At 46.8% G+C, this 22,733-nt stretch overlaps 1 protein-coding gene and 1 long non-coding RNA gene across 4 annotated transcripts in view; one reads left to right on the forward strand and one right to left on the reverse strand.

Moving 5' to 3' along the window:
- SIPA1 (signal-induced proliferation-associated 1) overlaps positions 1 to 18,446 on the forward strand; it is a 93,138-nt gene extending 74,692 nt beyond the window's left edge. For 2 of the 3 annotated variants that reach the window (XM_030217479.1, XM_030217480.1), the window contains 6 exons: positions 8,770 to 8,863; positions 8,990 to 9,137; positions 9,246 to 9,344; positions 15,885 to 15,960; positions 16,705 to 16,783; positions 17,403 to 18,446. In XM_030217479.1, the coding sequence (XP_030073339.1) occupies positions 8,770 to 8,863; positions 8,990 to 9,137; positions 9,246 to 9,344; positions 15,885 to 15,960; positions 16,705 to 16,783; positions 17,403 to 17,549 (643 nt within the window). In that variant the 3' untranslated portion in view covers positions 17,550 to 18,446. The remainder of the gene's footprint in view (positions 1 to 8,769; positions 8,864 to 8,989; positions 9,138 to 9,245; positions 9,345 to 15,884; positions 15,961 to 16,704; positions 16,784 to 17,402) is intronic. The other variant, XM_030217481.1, reaches the window with a different exon arrangement.
- Positions 46 to 18,523, reverse strand: LOC115479527. Its single transcript, XR_003943707.1, has 3 exons — positions 18,441 to 18,523; positions 1,548 to 1,556; positions 46 to 58 (listed from the first exon to the last, which is right to left on the reverse strand). It is a non-coding gene; the product is annotated as an uncharacterized LOC115479527 (long non-coding RNA).
- Positions 18,524 to 22,733: the final 4,210 nt, after the last annotated feature.

The following is a 22,733-nucleotide window of genomic DNA, read 5'->3' on the forward strand; positions in this document are numbered from 1 at the left end:
TGCCATCCTTCCCTTGTCTCCTCCCTCATTATATACCCCACTTTTCCTCTCCTCCCCCCTCAGCCCTGCTGCCCTTCCCATATGTTTCAGCTCTATTGCTTCCTGCCTTGTCAATCACCCCATCTCTCCTTCCTCATTATATACATCCCAGCTTCCCTCTCCCCACTCCCCCACCTGCCCTACTGCTGTTCCTTACCCTTTCACTTGTCCCCATTGCATGTTCCAGCTTCCCTGCCTCCCTTCCAACCTTGGCAGTCGCTCTGTCTCATCTCCCTCTCAGCTGCCCTCATTGATAGTGCTGAGATGTATAAGGAGAGACAAGTGAAAGGGAGAAAAGATGGAGAGTTGGGCAGGAAAGGAGGGAGGGGGGAGAGGTAAAATGTGTAACAGGGCTAGCTGAGGGGGAGGAGAACCAAGGAAAGTGACAGGGCTGCGATGTGAAAGTGTGAGTGAGGAGGGGGAGCTGGAGACAGTGGCTAGACCAGGATTTGTAATGTAGACAGGTGAGTTGTGGGGGGGGGGGGGGGGGGAGGGGCAGAGCTGAGGAAAGTGGCAGGGCTGGGATGTGCAATTAGGACAGGTGAGCGGGAGGAGAGCTGGGGAAAGTGACAGGGCCAGGATATGTTGTGAGGACAGGTGAGGGGAAAGGAGAGCCAGGGAAAGTGGCAGGGCTATGATATGTCGAGGAAAGATGAGGGGGAGGGAGAGCCAGGGAAAGTGGTAGGGCCACAATGTGTAATACAGAGATGCCAAGTTACCCAGTTCTAGGCTGGAGATTTTAGGACAGTCCTGGATGTCTGACCACCCTGTCCTTATGCATTATGGAACCTGCAGCATTGATTTCAATGAGCAGGATCTGGCATTACAAATCCCACAATGCTTTAGGATGCAAGTTCAAAACCAGGACTGACAAAGGCTCCAGCCTGGAACTAGCTAACTTGACATCTCTTGTAATGGGGAAGAGGGAAGGGTAAATGGGGAGGGGAGATTATGGCAGGGTTGGCATGTGTAATGGGGACAGGTGAGAGGGAGGGGGGAGCCAGAGAGAGAGTGTCAGGGCCAGGATTTGTAATGAGGACACGTCAGGGGGAGGGAGAACTAGGGAAAGTGGCAGGGTCACAATGTGTAAGAGGGAAGGGTGTAAGTAGGGGGGAGCTGGGTAAAGTGGCAGGGCCGGGGTGTGTAATGAGGACAGGGGAGAGCAAGGAAAGCCAGGAAAAGTGACAGAGCTAGGATGTGTAATGGGGACAAGTGGAGCTGATTCAAGGGGTTGTGACACCCTGAGTTAGCTTTTGCTTTTGTGACCCCCCCCCCCCCCCCACCTTCTTGGGGCTAGTCTTGCAGTAAAAGCAGTGCAGAGGGCAAGGCTAATGCTGCAAGAAGTGCCACACCCTGGAAAGATCAAGGAAGAATACAGATTGGGAGACAGAAGTGTCCCTGCCCCTATTTTGGTCCTGCTCCCTCTCATACCGCCACTCTCTCTGTTGCCTCATTTTTTACCTCATCGCCAGTCCTGCCTTCTAAGCCTCTCCCACACACTCAGTCACCCCCCTCTCCTACTTCCACCAGCATGCAAGCCTGCCCCCATTGTCAGTGCCCTTGGGCTGCAGCCAGGCTGCAGCAGACAAGTCCTCTGGGGAGGCACAGAGCAGAGGCGAACCAGGCACTGAATACAAATGATACCAGACATGGGAAATAGACAGAGCACACTCAAGACAAGCAACAAGCACCACCAGAAAAGGGAGATAGACCACTCAGGCACAAGGCCGATCCTGAACCCGCTTGTACAGAGTTCAAGCGTACGGGCCTCACGGCCAAACTGGAACCAAATCATACCAGAGGGAAGGGAAAAGAAACAGAATGAAATCTCTTGAGCAAGTATTACTCAAGCAGTGCACACACACTTCACTAAACAGAGCCACAAACAAGGGGTCAAAAGACCCTACACACAGGCACAAAGAAACTGAAGGGGAAAAGACAACCCCATTTAGACTCACATGGTAGAAACCACAAGTAAAAGACAAGAAAACCACACAGGAAGGCAGCACAGGGCTGGGCATAGAACCACAGCTATAAATTAATAGTCTTAATCAAGTCAAACAGACATCGCACAGAGAGGTAGCTCAGGGCTGAGCTAGTAGTCCCAGCTAAATGGAAGAGCTGTCCACTCGTGCCACACAGAGGCAGCTCAAGGCTGAGCTAGTAGTCACAGCTAAACGGAAGAACCTCCCACTCAAACACAAACAGAACCAAACAGAGAGGACGCTCAGGGCTGTTCTAGAACCACAGTTATAAACGAATAATGCCAAGCAAGTCAAACAGAAATCACACAGAGAGGTAGCTCAAGGCTGAGCTAGTAGTCACAGCAAACAGAAGAACCACCCACTCAAACAGAATCAGAAAAGGGAGGATGCACAGGACTATGCTAGTAGACACAGCTAAATGGAAGAACTGCCTACTCGTGCCACACAGAGAGACTGCTCAAGGCTGCGCTAGTAGTCACAGCTAACAGGAAGAGCATCCCACTCAAACACAAACCAAACAGAGAGGACGCTCAGGGCTGTGCTAGTAGATACAGCTAAACGGAAGAACAGCCCACTCGTGCCACACAGAGAGACCACTCAAGGCTGAGCTAGTAGTCACAGCTAACAAGAAGAGCAACCCACTCAAACACAAACCAAACCAAACAGAGAGGACACTCAGGGCTGTGCTAGTAGATACAGCTAAACAGAAGAACAGCCCACTCGTGCCACACAGAGAGACTGCTCAAGGCTGAGCTAGTAGCCACAGGAGTGGAGGAGTGGCCTAGTGGTTAGAGCACCGGTCTTGCAATCCAGAGGTGGCCGGTTCAAATCCCACTGCTGCTCCTTGTGATCTTGGGCAAGTCACTTAACCCTCCATTGCTTCAGGTACAAAATTAGATTGTGAGCCCTCCTGGGACAGAGAAATATCCAGTGTACCTGAATGTAACTCACCTTGAGCTACTACTGAAAACGGTGTGAGCAAAAATCTAAGTCTAAATAAATAACAAGAAGAGCAACCCACTCAAAATCAAAACAGAAACCTCACAAAGAGGACTCAAATAGAAAGCACACAGGGAAACCTCAAGACAAGGCCACATAAAGGAACACTCACAGCTATGCCATACAGGACTCAAGGATAAGGGAAGCCACTAATGAAGGAACACTCCAAGCTGTACCATACAGCACTCAGGGAAGAGTGGCTTCCCTCTTCCCTAAGGAATACTCAAAGGTGTGCCACCAGGCACTCAAGGAAAAAGGGAAGCCACCTATAGGAATACACAAGGCTGTACCACACAGCACTCAAGGAAAAAGGGAAGCCACTCATAGGAACACTCTAGGTTGTAACATACAGCACTCAAGGGTAAAGGAAGCCACTCATAGGAACACTCTAGGCTGTAACATACAGCACTCAAGGGTAAAGGGAAGCCACCTATAGGAATACACAAGGCTGTGTCACACAGTACTCAAGGGTAAAAGGAATCCATTCATAAGAATACACAAGGCTGGCCACAGAGTCAAATAACAGAAACTAGGGACAAAGGGAAAAGCAAGCAAACAGGGAAAGCTGCCTTTATATACACAAATCAGGTAAGGCGCAATACTCACAAGAATCAGGAGACAAACACAGCAGACAAAGAGTTAAAGCTGGTTAAAGGGAAAGTCTGCTTCTAAAACACAAGTCAGCAAGAAGCAGGGCTTACACTGCAGTCAAAGGTCTAAAGCAAACAAAGGGAAAAACAGACAATGTTCTTACCAGAACTCAGCCAGCATCCACAGGCAGGTAGGGAAAGGAAAGGCAGGCAGAGACAGAGCACACACAGCTGTACAGAAGCAAGATAATCAAGGAAAGCAGCTGGGCTGGCAACAACCGGCTCTCTGAACAGTGAAAGGTAACAAAGGAAACCACACAAGGAAACAGAACAGGCTATGCTGGAGAGCCTAGATAACAAGGAAGCAGGGGCGTAGCCAGACCTCGCAGGGAGGGGGGGCCAGAGCCCGAGGTGGGGGGGGCACAGTTTAGCCGCCCCTCCCCCTGAGCCGCTGCCGCCACATTGGACCCCCCTGCCGGCCTGCCGATGATCCCCTTGAACCCCCCTCCAGCCACCAACTCTCCCCCGCCGTCGCTGCCCGCCCCGCCACCGCATCAGATACCTTTTTTGCTGGCGGGGGTCCCTGAACCCCGCCAGCTGAAGAGAGTCTTCTTCAGCGCCCGAGTAGCGCCTTCGTTCAACGAAGTTCCTGCAATCAGGTGTTTTGACGCCTTACGTCCTGCACGTGGCTACATGCACGGTGCAGGACGTAAGGCGTCGAAACAGCTGATTGCAGGAACTTCGTTGAACGAAGGCGCTACTCGGGCGCTGAAGAAGACTCTCTTCAGCTGGCGGGGTTCGGGGACCCCCGCCAGCAAAACAGGTATCTGATGCGGCGGCGGGGCAGGCGGCGACGGCGGGGGAGAGTTGGTGGCGGGAGGGGGGTTCCAGGGGATCGTCAGCAGGGGGCCAGGGCCAAATCTACAGGGCCCCGGCCCCCTCAGGCCCCACGTAGCTACGCCACTGCAAGGAAGTTAATCCATTCAGGTTCAATCCAGAACCACATACACACAGAAAAACAGAACAGAGCTTTGCTTGGGAGCAAAGTTAACAGGCAAGTAATCCATACAGATTTAAACCAGAACCACACACACACAGGGAAACAGAAGAGGGCTTTGCTCGAGAGCAAACCTAACAGGAAAGTAATCCATAGATTCAAACCAAAACCACACACACAGGGCTCAGGGCTGTGCCCAGAGACACAGATTAACAAGAAGACCGGTTCCCTCAGAATCAAACAACAGTACAACAAGTAAAGGGAAAAATATACCTGTTGCAAAGGCCATGCAGGAAAGCTCCCTGGGTCCTTATACTTGCTGATGATGTTATAAGTAGGAAATTAAGCAGAAGCAGGGACACCAAAGCGAGGCTTGGCTAACAGGAAGAACAACAACAGGAAAAAAGGCAGACTGGAGAAGTCACAGAGCTAGATACAGAGAAACAGTAGGTCTGGACATAAGGGCACGGCCACAACCGTGACAGTCAGTCATTCCCCCAACCAGTTAGCCTTACTGTACCAGCTAAGCTATCCCCAACCAAGTATGCCTCCCGTATACCCTATAACTTGGTACTCCGAGTTAGGCAGCTCCCCATCCTTGTCTGCCATTGTCTCAGCCAGTCAGCCAACGTCCATCCATACACCCAACCTTAGCGAACCTGTCTCAACATCGCCCCCCCCCCCCCCAGCCAGCCAGCCTGCCACCACCCATACCCCCTGCCCCAGGAAGTCTGTTTACATCCCAGCTCTTCTTTCTGCTTTCCTTTCCTCTTCCCTTCACCCCTCATCTATCCTCCATTACACATCCTAGCTCCCCACCGCTCCTCTCTGCCTGCCCTATTTTTCTGTTCATCTCTTCCCCTCTCATTTGTCCCCTATTAGAAGACCCAGCCAGGACGGTACCGAGCTATAATTGTTTCCTGTATGACTTGCCCACTGGCATCCTGCCCGCTTCACTACTGCCAATGAGAGAAGATGGTTGGCTTGGAACAATTCTTGCACCCTTCATATTTGTGCCTTGTATGGCTGCATCGCTTCCACAGACTTTAGAAAGCAGCAGGCCTAGCTTCCCCTTTCCTGTCTCTCGGCCCTTACAATCTTAGGGCCTGATGTGCAGAGGATTTATGCTCTTAACTTCTACTACTACTACTACTATTTAGCATTTCTATAGCGCTACAAGGCGTACGCAGCACGGCACAAACATAGAAGAAAGACAGTCCCTGCTCAAAGAGCTTACAATCTAATAGACAAAAAATAAAGTAAGCAAATCAAATCAATTAATGTGTACAGGCAGGAGGAGAGGAAGGTAGGTGGAGGCGAGTGGTTACAAGTGGTTACAAGTCAATAGCAATGTTAAAGAGGTGGGCTTTCAGTCTAGATTTAAAGGTGGCCAAGGATGGGGCAAGACGTAGGGGCTCAGGAAGTTTATTCCAGGCGTAGGGTGCAGCGAGACAGAAGGCGCAAAGTCTGGAGTTGGCAGTAGTGGAGAAGGGAACAGATAAGAAGGATTTATCCGTGGAGCGGAGTGCACGGGAAGGGGTGTAGGGAAGGACGAGTGTGGAGAGATACTGGGGAGCAGCAGAGTGAGTACATTTATAGGTTAGTAGAAGAAGTTTGAACAGGATGCGAAAATGGATAGGGAGCCAGTGAAGCGACTTGAGGAGAGGGGTAGTATGAGTAAAGCGACCCTGGCGGAAGACGAGACGGGCAGCAGAGTTTTGAACCGATTGGAGAGGGGAGAGGTGACTAAGTGGGAGGCCAGCAAGAAGCAGATTGCAGTAGTCTAAACGAGAGGTGACAAGGGTGTGGATGAGGGTTTTGGTAGAGTGCTCGGAAAGAAAGGGGCGGATTTTACGGATGTTGTAAAGAAAGAAACAACAGATCTTGGCGATCTGCTGGATATGAGCAGAGAAGGAGAGAGAAGAGTCAAAGATGACCCCAAGGTTTCAAGCTGAGGAGACAGGGAGAATGAGAGAGCCATCAACAGAAATAGAAAATGGGGGGAGTGGAGAGGTGGGTTTGGGGGGAAAAATGAGAAGCTCGGTTTTGGTCATGTTTAATTTCAGGTGGCACTGAGACATCCAGACAGCAATGTCAGACAAGCATGCTGAAACTTTGGTTTGGATGCAAGGTGAGATATCAGGGGTAGAAAGGTAGATTTGGGAGTCATCAGCATAGAGATGGTAGGAAAAGCCATGGGATGAGATTAATGAACCAAGGGAAGAAGTGTAGATAGAAAAGAGGAGGGGACCAAGAACAGAACCCTGAGGTACGCCGACAGGCAGAGGGATAGAAGTAGAAGAGGATCCACCAGAGTGAACACTGAAGGTGCGGATGGAGAAGTAGGAAGAGAACCAGGAAAGGACAGAGCCCTGGAATCCAAGTGAGGACAGGGTATCGAGGAGTATGCTGTGATCGACAGTGTCAAAAGCAGCAGAAAGATCAAGAAGAATGAGGATGGAATATAGACCTCTGGATTTAGCCAGTAATAGGTCATTGGAGACTTTAGTAAGCGCAGTTTCGGTTGAGTGGAGAGGGCGAAAAACAGATTATAGTGGGTCAAGAATAGCATGTGAGGAGAGAAAATCAAGGCAGCGGTGGTGAACAGCATGCTCAAGTAATTTGGAGAGAAAAGGGAGGAGGGAGATGGGTGGGTAATTAGAGGGACAAGTAGGGTCGAGTGAAGGCTTCTTAAGGAGAGGTGTGACCACAGCATGTTTAAAGGCAGTAAGGACAGTTGCAGTGGAAAGTGAGAGGTTGAGAATGTGACAGATAAAAGGAATAAGAGCAGGTGAGATGGCATTAAGAAGGTGGGATCAGAGGAACGGGTGGTACATTTTGAGGAAGAAAGGAGAAGTGTAGTTTCCTCTATAGTAACTTCAGGAAAGGAGAAAAAGGAATGAGGGGAAGGAGAGAGAGGGGAACGGACTAATGGAGGGAGAGGTGGCGAGGTAGAGAATTCAAGGTTTATCTTTTGAACCTTGTCATGAAAGAATTCAGCAAGGGTCTGAGGAGATAATGAAGGAGGAGTTGGGGGAGGGGGCACCTTGAGGAGAGAGTTCAATGTGATGAAGAGAAGTCGAGGGTTAGAGCCAAGAGAGTTGGTCAGTTGGATATAATAATCCTGTTTGGCGCGTAAAAGAGCAGATTGGAAGGAGGTCAGCATGAACTTAAGGTGTAAGAAATCAGCAAGGGCCCGAGATTTCCGCCAGAGGCGTTCGGCGGAGCGGGTACAGGAACATAGGTAGCGGATATTAGAAGTCAGCCAAGGTTGGGGTTTTGTACGCCTTATAGGGCGGGTCATCAAAGGTGCAAGAGTGTCTAAGGCAGAGGATAGAGTATTGTTGTAAGAAGAAACAGCCTCGTTGACAGACGTGGATGGTGCCACAGTAGAGAGGAGGTTTGAAACATGGGAGGATAGAGATGAAGGGTCAATATTGTGAAGATTCCTAGATAAATTAGATAAGGACTTCAGGAGTTATGCTTATAAATTGGTCTCTTTGAAATTTTACTAGGGCTGAGTGCATAATTTTTTTACTCAAAATTTCACTAAACTCTTCAATTTAGGCAGTGGCGTTCCTAGGGGGGGCGGTGGGTGCGGTCTGCCCCGGGTGCACGCCACTGGGGGGATGCCACGTGCCTGTCGGTGCCGCTCGTTCCATGCTTCCTGTGCCCCGGAACAGGTTACTTCCTGTTCCGGGGCAGAGGGAGCATGGAACGAGCGAAGCCGACAGGCGCGCGGCGCCCCCCCCCCCCCCCCAGCAGGTAAAAATGCACCCGGGGGGGGGTGTCATTTTGCCAGGGGAAGGTGTTGTTTCGCCGGGGGGGGGGGGGGCGCATCGGCGATCCGTCCCGGGTGTCAGCCGCCCTAGGAACGCCACTGAATTTAGGAGAATAAAAAATGGGTCGCAACAGGATTTAGGGCGGGGAAAAGAAGTTAGGAGTTCAGCACTGATTTTCAGTATTAGACTCATAAATCTAGCAAATGAATAACAGGCTTAAATTTATGAGCACAACTTTTAAGCTCCTAAATTAAGATGAATTTTCAGTTTGGCTGAAAATAAAGCACAAATTTAGAAGCATAAATGTAGGAGCTCAGCATTTTCTGAATATTGGGCCCTTGATTGTTATTACATTTATTTTGAAAACTCTTTTTCAGTTCCACCTGTGGTGAGATTTCTACATTCTCTGATTCCACACCCGATCTCATTCCCAAACCACTGCCAGACCGAGATCTGCGAATGGATATTCAGGTGAGTCATCCTGCGGCCTATTCTGTCTATCACACAGATAAGACCCTTCACCTATCCTAATAAGCAGCCTTTGTTGTCGTGTTACTCACCCCCTCTTTTTCCCCTCTCCTCACCACACCAATCCAGAACCATCCTGGTCATGAGGAACCAGATGGGATCATGTGCAGCTTCTCCCCCTCCATGGATCCTTCAGAGGAGGCTGTGCCTGCTGCCACAGAGCCGAGCGAGACCGACAGATTCCTGCCCAGGACGCTGCACAACTCCATCACAAAATGTAAGGGATCCGAGGAGGACCCATCCTTTCTCTCCTCTCTTCTCATCACTGCACAGTCTTTGATTTCTCATCTTCCCCTTGTGCTGTTTTCCTGCTCTTTCTCTCCAGTTCTTTCCCAGGCCTCAGAGCCCCTGGAGGAGGAGTGGCAGCGCATCTCGGACCTGGCTTTGGCCTGTAACAGTATCCTAGAGGCGATGTCCAAGGAAGGTAAGCTGGGCCTTATTGACTCTTAGGCCCAGATGCATCAACCAAATGTAAAAAAACCTAAATCGTAAAAGTCCTTAACGAATTTGAAAAAACAAAGAATGCACCAAAAAAACAAGTCGCACATGTTCGGTGCGGTATTGAAAAGTACAATGTATTAAACATTCGTTAAAGTGGTGTAATCCCCGTCGGTAATCGGCACCTAAAGCATGCGCAGAGCAGCCAAGCGTTTTGCTGGCTGCTCTGTGCATGCCACTAACGTCAAAACAACAACAATAAAAAAAACACATGGCTCCCCGCTTCCCCCTGCATTAAATAGAAACTAAAAACATAAATCAAAAAAGGATTGGGAGGGGGCAAAGGCGCTCGTCAGGAGCATCCTGTATGGATGGCCTTGCCCCCCCCCCCCCCCCCCCCCCCCCGGCTGCTCCCCGCTTCCCCCTGCACGAAAACTCCAAATTTTAGCAGCCCCGGCCCCCTTCCCTTCCTGTTCCTTTCTCTCTACTCTCCCACAGCTCCGCCTCCCGCCATCCTCCTCCGGCCATTCATCCAAAGCAAGATCAGTTGGAAGTAGGAAATTGGAAGACTGGGCAACCAAATATCAGATGAAATTTAATGTGGACAAATGCAAGGTGATGCACATTGGAAAGAATAATCCGAATCATAGTTACCTGATGCTAGGGTCTACCTTGGGGATCAGCACTCAAGAAAAAGATCTAGGTGTCGTTGTAAATAATATTCTGAAATCTTCTGCTCAATGTGCGGCAGTGACCAAAAAATCCCCAGGATGCTAAGAATTATTAGGAAAGGGATGGTGAATAAGACCAAAAATACTATAATGCCTCTGTATCGCTCCATGGTGCGACCGCACCTTGAATACTGTGTTCAGTTCTAGTCGCTGTATCTCAAAAAATATATAGCGGAATTGGAAAAAGTTCAAAGAAGAGTGACCAAAATGATAAAGGGGGTGATATTTCTCTCGTCAGACTTGTGAGTTCTTGTACCAAGTAGAGCGCTGCTGAGCCCGGTACTCGGACCAGGTTCCGCTTGGCAGCTGGACAACCCCGGGTTTCACTTGCGCTGACCACTGTTCCTCAGAGGTTGAGCCCCTAGGTGCGGGTGGCCTGCAGGATTTACGAGATGGAGCATGGAGCGGGGTGGTGACCGTAATGGTCAGACAGGCAGCAGGCAAGAGAGTGATCCAGGTACAGGCAAAGTCAATAAGCAGGCAAGGGAGTAATCCAGGAACAGGCAATGTCAACAGGCAGGCAGCAGGCAGGGGAGTGATCCAGGTACAGGCAAAGTCAATAAGTAGGCAAAGGAGTAATCCAGGAACAGGCAATGTCAACAGGCAGGCAGCAGGCAGGGGAGTGATCCAGGTATAAGCAATGTCAATAGGCAAACAACAGGCAAGATAGTAATCCAGGCACAGGTAAAGTCAATAGGCAGGCAGCAGGTCAAGAGAGTAATCCAGGTACGGGTAAAGTCAGTAGGCAGGCAGCAGGTCAAGAGAGTAATCCAGGTACAGGTAAAGTCAGTAGGCAGGCAGCAGGTCAAGAGAGTAATCCAGGTACAGGTAAAGTCAGTAGGCAGGCAGCAGGTCAAGAAAGTAATCCAGGCACAGGCAAAGTTAGCAACGAGGGACAAAGTAGAGAAGAAGCATTGGTCTGACAGTACGACTATTCTTATGTTCTTAAAGAAAGAGAAAACAGAAAAAGCTCTACCAAACTCCCTAACTTTTCCTCAGCTGTCCTGTAAGCTAGAAATAGCAATGCATGAAGCAGCATACGTAAACTTGCTTAACAGCACATAGTTGGCATAATGTGCAAAACTCCTTTTCCACTATATTGGAGACCTGATCCTCAAACTGAAGACAATAATCAATAAGGATGCCTAAATATTTAAAGTATCCAAAGTGGTGATTGATTTACTCAATAGTATTGGGAGGGATTTGTATAAGGATGATCAATGTGGCCACGGATCCAGCATGCAGTGGTTTATCAATATTTCACACCAAGTGATTACTCTTTAACCCCACCCCTCTTTTGTATCCCTTCTTTGTGAATTTCACTCAGTTACTAAGGCAGTAACAGTCCTTGGCTGGACACCAAATACTAGCTCCCTTCTGGAGCTGGAGTGATGGGCCCCTGGTCCAGCCAGTAGGTGTCACCATTGAGCAATAACAAAGATTCGCTCTCCCAAAGAAGGGAGGACTGCACAGGCAGTTTGAGTTTCAAGACCTACTACTACTACTACTATTTATCATTTCTATAGCGCTACAAGACCTCCACAATGAATATGCATAAGATACATTTGCATAGGCTGGGTTTCCAATGAATAGATATTTCAGAGCTGTCAAGTTATATAGTTCCAGGTGGGCAGATTTTGGTCCAGTCTTGGATTTATGGCAAACCTATCGTGGTACATCATGGCAGTGTTTCTCAAGTCCAGTCCTGGAGTACCCTTTGCCAGTCAGGTTTTCAGGATATCCACAATGAATATGAATGAACTTGATTTGCATACACTGCCTCCATTATATGCAAATCTCTTTCATGGATATTCATTGTGGATATACTGAAAACCTGACTGGCAAGTGGTACTCCAGGACCGGACTTGGGAAACACTGCATTATGGGACATACAGCACTGATTTCAATGGGTAGAATCAGAGACAGCAAATACCATACTGCTCTGGGATGTGGGTTCAAAACCAGGACCAGAGCTACCAAGTTACCCAGTACCAGGAAGGGAAACGTTTTGGCCAATCCTGGTTTTAAACTTACATCCCAAACAGTGTGGTATTGGTAGTTCCTGATTCAACCCATTGAAATCGGTGCTGCAGGTCCTTAATGCAACCGGTGAGGTTGGCAGAAATCCAGGACTGGCTTAAAAACTCCCTCTTGGAACTGGGTAACTTGGAAACACAGCGAGACTGAAAAAACAGTAAAGGGGTGATACAATACCAAAACAATGATACTGACAAAAAATATTTCTACTAACAAATTGTTAAACAAATGAAAACAAAATGAATACATTAAAAAGTGATCACAGTCACTTAAAGCCCACATGGTCTTGTACCCATTTTTGCTTCATTTGTTTATTTAGTTAATTGTGACCCTCTGAGTGAAAAGGTACCAAAAGTGGGGTGTGTGACTTATTTATACCACAAGATAGAGGGATATCTTATTACCTCTCGCCTAGAATACTGCAACCTGCTCCTCACTGGCCTTCCACTTAGCCATCTATCCCCCCTTCAATCTGTTCAGAATTCCGTGGCACGTCTTATTTTCCGCCAGAGCCGATATGATCACATCAGCCCTCTCCTGAAGTCACTTCGCTGGCTTCTGATCCGTTACCGCATACAATTCAAGCTTCTCCTACTAACCTACAAATGCTCTCACTCTGCTGCCCCTCCTTACCTCTCCGCCCTCATCTCCCCCTACATTCCTACCTGGAACCTCCGCTCACTGGACTAATCCCTCCTTTCTGCTCCCTTCTCCGCCTCTGCTAACTCCAGACTCCGCCCTTTCTGCCTCGCTTCACCCTTTGCCTGGAGTAGACTTTCTGAACTGATACATCTGGCCCCATCCCTACCCATCTTCGAATCCTTGCTCAAAGCCCATCTTTTCGACTCTGCTTTTGGCACTTAACCTAACCATTACTCCTCTATTCAATACCACTACCAATCTGTCTGTATTATGCATTTGTATACCTTAATTGTCTTTAGCTGTTTAGATCTATTAGTCTGTCCCTATGAACTATTGTGTAATCAGATGTACTATGCTGTCCTAATTTTATTGTCTCTGTTGTTATGTCCTTTAGATTGTAAGCTCTTTTGAGCAGGGACTGTCTCTCTTTGTGTTTGACTGTACAGCGCTGCGTAAGTTTGGCAGCGCTTTAGAAATGTTGAGTAGTAGTAGTAGTAATATCAATTGCATAATCCTGCCAAATTTCAACCTCAGGTATGGACTAATTATGTCTTGAAAAAATGAGAAACTTTTATTAGTAAAAAATTAAAAAAAAAAGTACATTTTTAGGAAAAACGCATTTGAAAAATAGCAAATTAAAACATCTTTATCTGTAATCCATAGGAAGTTACGCATACAATTTTGACCATATTTTGTGTAGACTGTGATCAAATGTCTTACCAAGTTTCACCTGTAACAATTAAGAACTTGTTCTGCAGCTGTTAACATCAATCATAGTTCTGCGGATTTCCACGTGTTAATCTGATGAAAGTTGTGTTACTTTTCTTAAATTATACTCATCAACACTATGCATGTTTGTTCGTCATATCAAAGGCAGAAAAGCTGAAAACGTACCCAGTAGAGCAATCCATAACATTAATTTTAACATTTTAATTTTTACAAACAATAGAACGACAGCACAGAATCAACCCCGAAATAAACAATATCAGTGATGCCATTTTATCCTTCATCTTTTCATTCCTTTGAAGAGGGCACTGTGATGGCAAGTTTTTGTGCCCAAGGCCCCAAGCTCACTGCAGTAGCTGCATTTTGGTGGCTTTTGCTTGGATATTGGAAGATGTCCTGATCCTGGCGGTACTGGTACATCAGCTGATGAAGAGACAGAGTTGGTTATGTCGATCTGCGATCTTCCTGTCTTTAAGGTCACAGGAAGTTGTGGTGATCATTCAGTCTTTGACCTCTTGGTATTGGCCAAGTCAGATGTTTGTTTTTTTTCTGTCTTGGTTTTGGCTCCTGCAGTGTGAGGGAAGGTGATGATGTTTCCTGAACATCAGCAGTTTCAGGGAGTTGGAGTTTGCTTTCAGCATTTGGCAGTGGGGCTGGGTTCCTGTAGCACAGCAGTTTTCCCTTGGTCTTGGACAAAGCAGGTCACGCTTCTCTCCTAGAACAAATGGCCAGATTTTTTTCGAACAGATAAACTGCCTCTTTTGGGACAGTCCCAACGATGGTAGCAGAAGAGCCAGAGATGGTTCATTAGAAATTTAAAATTTTATTGCAGATAACAATTGCATTCTCTTTGTTTAATCATACCTAAAAGAAACACACAATGAATGAATGAACTGCTTACCTTTCCACCCAAAACACACTGTGATAGGATCTCAAAATAACTCAGAAGTAATTCTTTCAGACGGAACACCTATAACTTAATAATAAACAAGGTAGATTAACCTCCTCATCCTTTTGTGTCTGAGTAGGTACTTAAAAATCATCTGAAAGAGAAATTAACACAACTAGGCACAACACCATTAAAACAAATAACTTCTGATAAAAACTAGATGGATGAAAAGTAAGTAAGACTGATACTTGGATCCTGCCCTCAATACCCAGGCCTCCGTTGCATTTTATACTGTAATTAACCCCAGAAATCACCTACCCCACTGTAGGTACCTGCAGGTTTTAGGCTGTAGAATGTGAAAAACATGAAAGTTGTGAAAAGTCCCTTGTAGGGTTGCCAACTAGATCCAGATTTGCCCGACAGGGTTGTCCAGTCCTGGGCTTACCCCACTGCACGTGAGAACTTGTATTTCTGATTTCCCCGTTTCATCCCCTAAGAAAAGAAGGACTACAAGTCCCTGTATGCAATGGGGTAAATCCTGGACCGAATCAACCCTGTCAGGCAAATTGGGAGCAATGCATCAGGGCTCCTTTTAGAGCTCATGGGCTCTAAATCCATCCACTATGTCAGCTTTAATCACCACAACTCCATCCCCTGCAAAGGCTGTGAATGCTTCCTCAGCGGCAGCATTGTCCAGTTTTCAGTTGTGGGCCACATTTTATATTGCCACGGCAAAATGCGACAGTGCATTGTCTCCTCCTTAGCCTTCACCCAGTCTCTCTCTTTCTCTCTCATGTAACCCCCTCCCCCTGCTTCTCTTTCATCTGACTGACTTCAGCTACATCAAAACCGCACAACTGCCTCTTCCATGTTGCAACTCTGGCTCTCTGCAAGCTTGTGCTGCATGATACAGGAAGTTTGGGTTGGCCACGTGGTCTCAAGTCTCACAAGACTTGAAACAGCAAGAGCTCCCGAACTTGCCACAACGCTTGAGCCACATGGTTCAGGAAATTTGGGTTGGTCCTATGGTTTGAAGTCTTGCAAGACTTGAGACTGTGTGACCAACCAGAGTCAGAGTTGCAGCGGGGAAGCTGGAGTTGTGCGGTTTTGATGCAGCTAAAGCCAGCCAGATGCGGGCTGGATAGCAGCATTTGGCAGGCGGGATTCTGGCCTTCGGGCTGTAGGTTGAACAAGCATCTCAGGGCAACCAGAGTTTACAACACCTAATCTAGAAATAAAAGCAGGCTTGAGCCAGTGGGCCAGCCAGCAGGTTATTTCAAAGAGAGAGAACTGATTGCTGCAGTCGGGCAGGATGCCACAACCTGGCTATGCTTTGTGAAGTCTGCAAGGTTGGCCAGCTTGTGACCACTAGGGGGCACCAGCAGAACAGAAAAAGGTGTGCGCAAAATCTAAATAAATAAACTCCTGCTTGTGAAAATTTGGTCAGAGGCAGCAGTGCAGCCCAGGCTTTTGTTTTTAACTTCTGACCTCTTTCTCCTAGGGCAGCAGGCTTCGGAGGCAGGAGATCCTTCAGTGACGGGAGGGAAGACCCCCAGCCAGCGGAAGACCAAGGACGAGTGAGGAGTTCAATTCTTGTTTCTTACCCCGGGGGGGGGGGGGGGGGGGGCTGGAAGAGGGTCGCAAGATGGCTCTAGGTCTTATTCATAGATAGTGAAACTGGGAGGGCCACAGGGGCCAGGGCCCAACCAACTTTCTGCCACACAGAAGGGCAGGAGAGGAGTTGTTTTGTTTGGTTCCCCACCCCACAACCAGAGCCTGATCCCGGACCCCGGTTCTCTCTTTGGTACGCCCTGGGTGGGGGTGGGTGGGGGTAAAAACCAGGACTCTTTCAGCCCTGCCCAGGTAGTCTGTAGTCCGTTGGTGTTGCTGAATTGTTTGTGAGAAATAACAGGAGCTAATAAGAGCCACCTTCATCAGTGGTGCTGCTTTTCTGCTACCAGTGAGAGATCCAGACATCTTTACTCACCATGGCTGCCAGGTGACAGCATTGCAGCTGCTGTGAGCTGGTCCAGTCAGGCCTATGTAGGCATGAGCAGGTTTCTGTTCCATTTTTATCCCAGGATCAGGGCACGGAAGATTAAATCTGTGGCTTTAGCACTTTGAAGCGGGATCCATTCCAGAGGACGAATGTGGTGTGTCCACAGTGAGGAAGTCATGTTGAGTCTTCAGCAGCAGAATTCCCCCCTTACCCCATACCCCTAAACTTCCCAACAGGAAGGAACACCCCTGAAGCTCAAGGACTATTTGAAAGAGAGGAGGTCTTACTTCTGTATTTTTTTTTGTTTGTTTTCTCTTGGAAGGGAAGTGGCCAGGACGCTGTCGGAGAAAGTGTGCCAACTGGAGGCTGTACTGAAGAAACTGCAGGATGACCTGCAGAAAGTACGTGTAGCTGAGGTGTGGTGGGGGAGGGGGAGGGGGAGGAAAGTGAGAAAGGGGGGCAGATGGTACCCGGTGAAAATTGCCCTGACAAAAAAAGCTCCAAATAAAAAAAGCTCCCGACATAATAGCCCCTGACATAGCCACTGTCAAAACGGCCTGCCCACAATATAGCCCTTGACAAATCAGCCCCCTGACAAAAGGGCCCGATCAGGCTGCCCAGAATATGGCACTGCATTTTTTCTTAGGGGGCTATTTTGTCAAGGGTTATTTTATGGGAGGGGCCATTTTGTTAGAGGCTGATTTGTCAAGGGCTATTTTGTTTCCAGGCTGTTTTGTCAGGGCTTTTTTGTCGGGGCTATTTTGTCAGGGCTATTATGTTGGGGTGCCGGGGGAGACAAGTGAAAGACCAAAAATGGAAGGGAAATGGGAGGAATAAAGAGGGAGAAAAAGGATGGTGAGCATGAGAAAGCAGATCAGAAAAGAGATGATAAAGTGGAGTGGGAAGGGTTCTTCATGGAGGGATTTGTGTGTGTGTGTGGGGGGGGGGGGGGGTTGTAGTTATTGAATTTGAATCCTGATCCTCTGTTCATCTCTACCTCTATTCCCCTCCTCCAATCAGGAGAAGAAAGACAAGGCTGTGTTGGAGGCAGAAGTGCAAAGCCTGCGTCGGAACAACCAGCGACTGCAAGAGGAGTCCCAGACCACTGTAGCCCAGCTCATCAAAGTCACTGAAATGTTATGCAGTGCTGGCGGCAAACAGCTTTGAGGACAGGATGGGTGGGTGGGGGGAAGCTTCACCTGCTGCCTCCTACCCCAAGCACCCTACTTCTGAGGAATGAGGGGCCAGGACTGGTGACAGACTAGCCGAGCAGGCCTTGAGCCTCGGCCCAAGATGGAGCTTTCAAGCAGGACCAGTTACCATGCCAGATGCTGTAGAGATGTTTTATTTTAATTTTTTTGGGGGGGGGAGGGGGGTGTACCAACAGCTGTAACCTTTTTAGATTTAAATTATTGCTGGATTAGAAGAAATGCCATGTTTCCCTTACCATGTCATGCTTCCCTTCCTCGCTCCAGTGACTATTCATAACTTTTGTTGTTGTATGGATTGTGGAAGTTACACCTCATTCTCTGATCCTCTCCAGTGCTCTTCTGGGTGCCAATCCAGAGCGTTGCTCCTTGTGGACGAGAGGAATTGGAGCAGAAGCATAACCCAACTGTGGCCTGCATCCATGTGTGCTATCCTTGTGGAATTCAGGCTATCTTCCATGTTGTTTTAACTCTAGCACATGGGCAGAGGTTGATCCCATCCTGGTCTCACTGCCTCTGTGTCCCCCCCACCCCTCCACCATTGCATCTGAGGACTTATGGGTAAAACCAGGCCATCCGGCTAGGTCTCTCTTGCGTGAGACAGTCATTTGGTACTTGTACTGTCCTTTACATAGAGACAGGGTACAGTCTTGTTATGACTTTCTCCCGTTTTAATGATGTCTGGTTTGTCTTGTTTTTTTTTAAGTGATGCTAGCTACATGTAGTTTTGTGACATGGTGGAGAGACAGAACTTTGCAAACTGAGCCAAAATCGAGACTGCTAGAGACATCCTCAGTTACTGTCAGGAAATCAAGTTTTTAAAAATAAACCACTTACCCCCCACACACACAAAAAAAAATGTATGGCCATTTCCTACTGTGGCTGCCTTCTGATCCCATGACTTTGAGAGCCAGGGGTAGCAGGAGGTTAAATATGGCTTGGTTTACCTCTGCCCTGTGATAACATCCCTAGGAAAAACTACAATTCCATATGGGGGGGGGGGGGGGGGGGGGGTTCAAAGCAGTCACAGGTGCAGAGTGGAGTGGGCCTCCTAGATCCACTTCTGTCTTCCATCAAAGTTGGTGCCACAACTCAGGAGAATGAGATCCACCCCACCTCTGCTGCCCAGGCATTAAAAGAAAGAAATATATATTTATTATATATACATATACTTAAGCACTTAAGTACCAGCCAGCCACTACACAGTCCTAATTGGACTTTGCCCCATTTGCAACATGCATAACTGTAGAAGGCAATATTATATTGTCATAAGAATAAACTTTGGAGCTAAGCATGACATAATGTATCCACCCTAAAACAATATTTTGTAAAAGGTGAATGAAATCTATCCATTCCTCTTATCACAATAAGAGTGTCTCCATGATACATTCAGTGAACACTGAAGATCCTTTTTAGTGAGGATCTGGCATAGAAAGTCTTCCTTTCTATGTACTGGAGGCAGACACCCAGCCTTTAAGAGGGCAGAAAGGGATGGGGATGGTAGGAACTTAGGATTTTTCAAATCAAATTGTATTTATTTTAGTGTTGCTTTCCTATCAGGATGGAGGGTGGGGAAAAGCTGTATGAGGTGACTTGAGCACCTGACAATTCTCAAGGATGTTACAAAAATGAATCTATTGCGACTGGTGAATTTCAAAGTGCTTCTTTTGCTGACAACAAAAACCTCCCAGGCTCAGATCTGTTATAGGAAGAAAGTCTGCATTTAACATTTCAGAAAGAAAAAAAGCATGCAAAGAAAATCCCTATCAAACAGTATACAAAAAAAAAACACACACATCCTGAGCTTCTGATGTCAGTTGCTCACTGCAGTGAGAGTCCTCAAAAAAAACATTTTTTTGTTGTTTTTAAAGTATATCCTAATATTTGTCCACAGAGAAATTATTAAGACAAGAACACTTTCAAAAAGAAAACTATAGTATTTAGAAATGAAAAACAAATCTTGTTGGATAAAATGTTTTAATTCAGAGGCTATATCATGAGATTCAAATATGTTTTATTATTATTATTATTATATTTTAAAAATTATATCTAGCTGTTCAGAATGAATTGTCTGCAGCCAGCAGCTGTCAGAAGATTGCAAGACGGGTTTAGGTCCTCAGGACTGTAAGAACCATTTTGGTTTTATTTTTAAACTGTGACCCCAGTGTTTTCTGGGAAGTGTAGTTTATTGATCAGGCTGCAAGGCCAGGATCAAGCAAGGTTGGATGGGTTCTGGGAAAGGGCTTTCTTGTCTTCCTGTTTTTAAATGAATCAACCTATCAGTTTTGATCTCTGGGTAAGAACTTGAGTGACACTGAGGTGTAACCAATCTGTGGTAAAAAGGGAGAGGGGTACAGAGAAGTAACTGTCTCTCTTCATGACCAGCTGAGGGGCCCTCCTGTCAGTTGATCATGGTGCATACATCACATTCACTTCCCTGTTCTCTTCCAAACATGTTTATATCTAATTCCAGTTTCCTGCATCTGGTAAAGACAGCACTTAGTCATTTTCCATCTTATGTACTATACTAACATTTAACGTCAAAATATTCCTCTGTATGAATTGTGGGAGGGGACTATTATTTTCAAATATAACCTTAATATCATCAATGGGAGCTTTTGCTTGTATGTGAAAGGGAGGTAGGTTCACATCCAGGTGCTGGGTTCTCATCTAGGCCTAGGACACTTTGCCAGTGCTTTCTGGTTCTTCCCTCCTCCAGATCTGCAGAGAATGGCCCACCTTCAACTCTGGTGGGCCCGAGTTGATTCTCTGGTTCTCTCCTTAACTGGACATAGGTGTTCCTGGAGTAACCCTTAGCACCTTTTGGTTACTCTTTGAGTAGTTTGGTTCTGGGAGGGGTGTCTGAGATAGGAATGCAATGTGTAATGAGTGGATCAGACAACCCCCTCCTTCAGTGAGTCAGTCCTTTGGGCAGATAGAGGCTCATTCCTGTGAGAGACAGCCCCACTCCTATTTGAGACAGAGAGGAGACAGCCTTCTACCTGTGTGGGATGGATTCAGTTAGCCCCCTTCCCATTACAGAATAGCAATAAACACAACTTAGCCCCCTCACAACTCAGAAAAGCAATAAACACAATATCCCCCTTCCACTATGAGACAGCCCCACGCCCAGTGTGGGATAAAGATTTTTGAAATATAATACAGGGGAAGAGACAGCCCTTGAGTTTGGGTTGGGGAGCAGGTTCAGCTCCTCAGATAGGTGATGGGAAGCAGGAAGAAGTAGGAGATTGGAAAGATAAGGCCTTCCCCAGTATTGTTTATTTATTAGGTCTGCCTCTTCTGTTTGGGCAGTAGCAGGCATGGGCTTTCTACTAACCTGGAAAGAACTGCTTATCCCCTCTAAATACTTAATTACTCTAACCTTGTATCTGCTCTGTCAGATTTACAGTCTAGGCAGTAGCAAATTCAGTAATTAGGAGAAGAGGCAGACCTAATAAACAGTATGGGGAGGAAGCAGTTACAAACTTTCCCCACTGATACACTGGAGGCTGCTCCTCAGGATCCTAATGAGGGGTAGTTTGATCTTCTGTTTGACCTGTCATTCTGGATTAACACCTGGTCTCAGATAATGCACAGGGCCTATGAGTCCCCTACTGACCACACTTGATGCCTGTCTCACTGTAGCATTGTAAATAATTAATTTGAAAGTGGATTTCTTTTTAGATTAATTCTGTATGTTTTATTTTTTTTAAATGCCATTTTGAAAAATGTCTGTGCACCTGTGTCATCTGAATTGAATGTACATTCCAGCAAATAGCTCATGTGTGCAATAAAACATGGATATATGCAGTCTGAGATGTGCTTGTGCCATCTGGTCTAGACATTTACCTTTTCCTCATTCATACTGTAAGATAAAATAAAGGGACAAGTTCTGGTAATGGGAAGTGCTCACCACTGTTAAGATAATAGGAAGTGTGGGGGGGTGGGTTAATTTAAATCTTTACTCAATAAAATTCCATTTGAGCTTCTTAAACTATAGTGGGAGGCTGAAGATCACCCAGTTGGAGATTGCAGGTAGAACTCGGGACAGATGCCAGGATGATGGTGGAGGGAAGGAAATACCGGGGGGGGGGGGGGGAATATTATATGGAGGGTGTGGGGCTGTGTCCTGGTTTCTTTCTAGGAATTTTTTTTCTTTAAGAGGATGTATTAAAGATCTGGAGGGGGGGGGGGGGTGAGGAGGAAGCAGTCTGCCAGGCAGCTGTATGCAGATAAGGCTCTAACAATAAAGGAAACCAATGGGCTGAGACACATAGCAACAGGAGCAGAAATTCCTTCTGAAGGGCTGAGGGGAGAGCTTAGGCCAGTGTTACTACCCCTTAACTATTTATATAGTATTATAAGGGGAATATGGCACTGCACAGATACAAGTAAGAGACAGTTCTTGCTCAGTGGAGCTCACAGTCTAGACCACAGATAGAATGAGGTATTATACCAGAAATACAGATTCAGATAAGATTGACATGACACTTTTACATTTCTTGCCAAAATAACCGTTTACTGGTTGATAGAAAAAAAAAGACGAGATAAAGCACAAAGTAATAGAACCAACAGTAAGATGAAGTTATATACAGAGGGGTCCTTAAGAAAAAAAACTATTTCCAGCTCCCGGTCTACATTGTTCCTAGTGTGTGGTTATAGCTGCTGTTTCTGCTTTCCCCTGGGGAGTATAGAGTTTTTCCTTTGCTTTCTTTTGTTGGTTGTCCTTGATTTTCTCTGTCAGTTTTAGGAAATATGTATCTTTGACCATAGGAGCGGGCTCTGTGGGTGCTTGAGCACCCCCAATATTGAGAAAATTCCTTGTATGTGTCCAGGGAGGGGTTATTTCCATTGTGCTTAGCACCCCCAATACCATTTTGAAAAGTTGGCTGCTCTGTCTTTCATACCTTTTGTATTTTGCCCAGTACAATACAATACCTTTCTATTTCTCAAGTAATACTGCAGTGCATAAGAGATGGTTGCCCTTTAAAATCTTGAGAGAGAACAATCAGAGGCCGGATTGTGGCTCTAGAGAGGCAGGTAGAAAACCGTTTGCTTCTGGTGCCTTTTTTCACACTGCCTGCATCAGCCATCTCTTAACAGGTCAGTCACTATAAAAAACATTCTTAATAAGGGAGTTTGA

The sequence above is a fragment of the Microcaecilia unicolor genome, chromosome 11 (genome assembly GCF_901765095.1).
Source record: "Microcaecilia unicolor chromosome 11, aMicUni1.1, whole genome shotgun sequence".
NCBI classification, from domain to species: domain Eukaryota; kingdom Metazoa; phylum Chordata; class Amphibia; order Gymnophiona; family Siphonopidae; genus Microcaecilia; species Microcaecilia unicolor.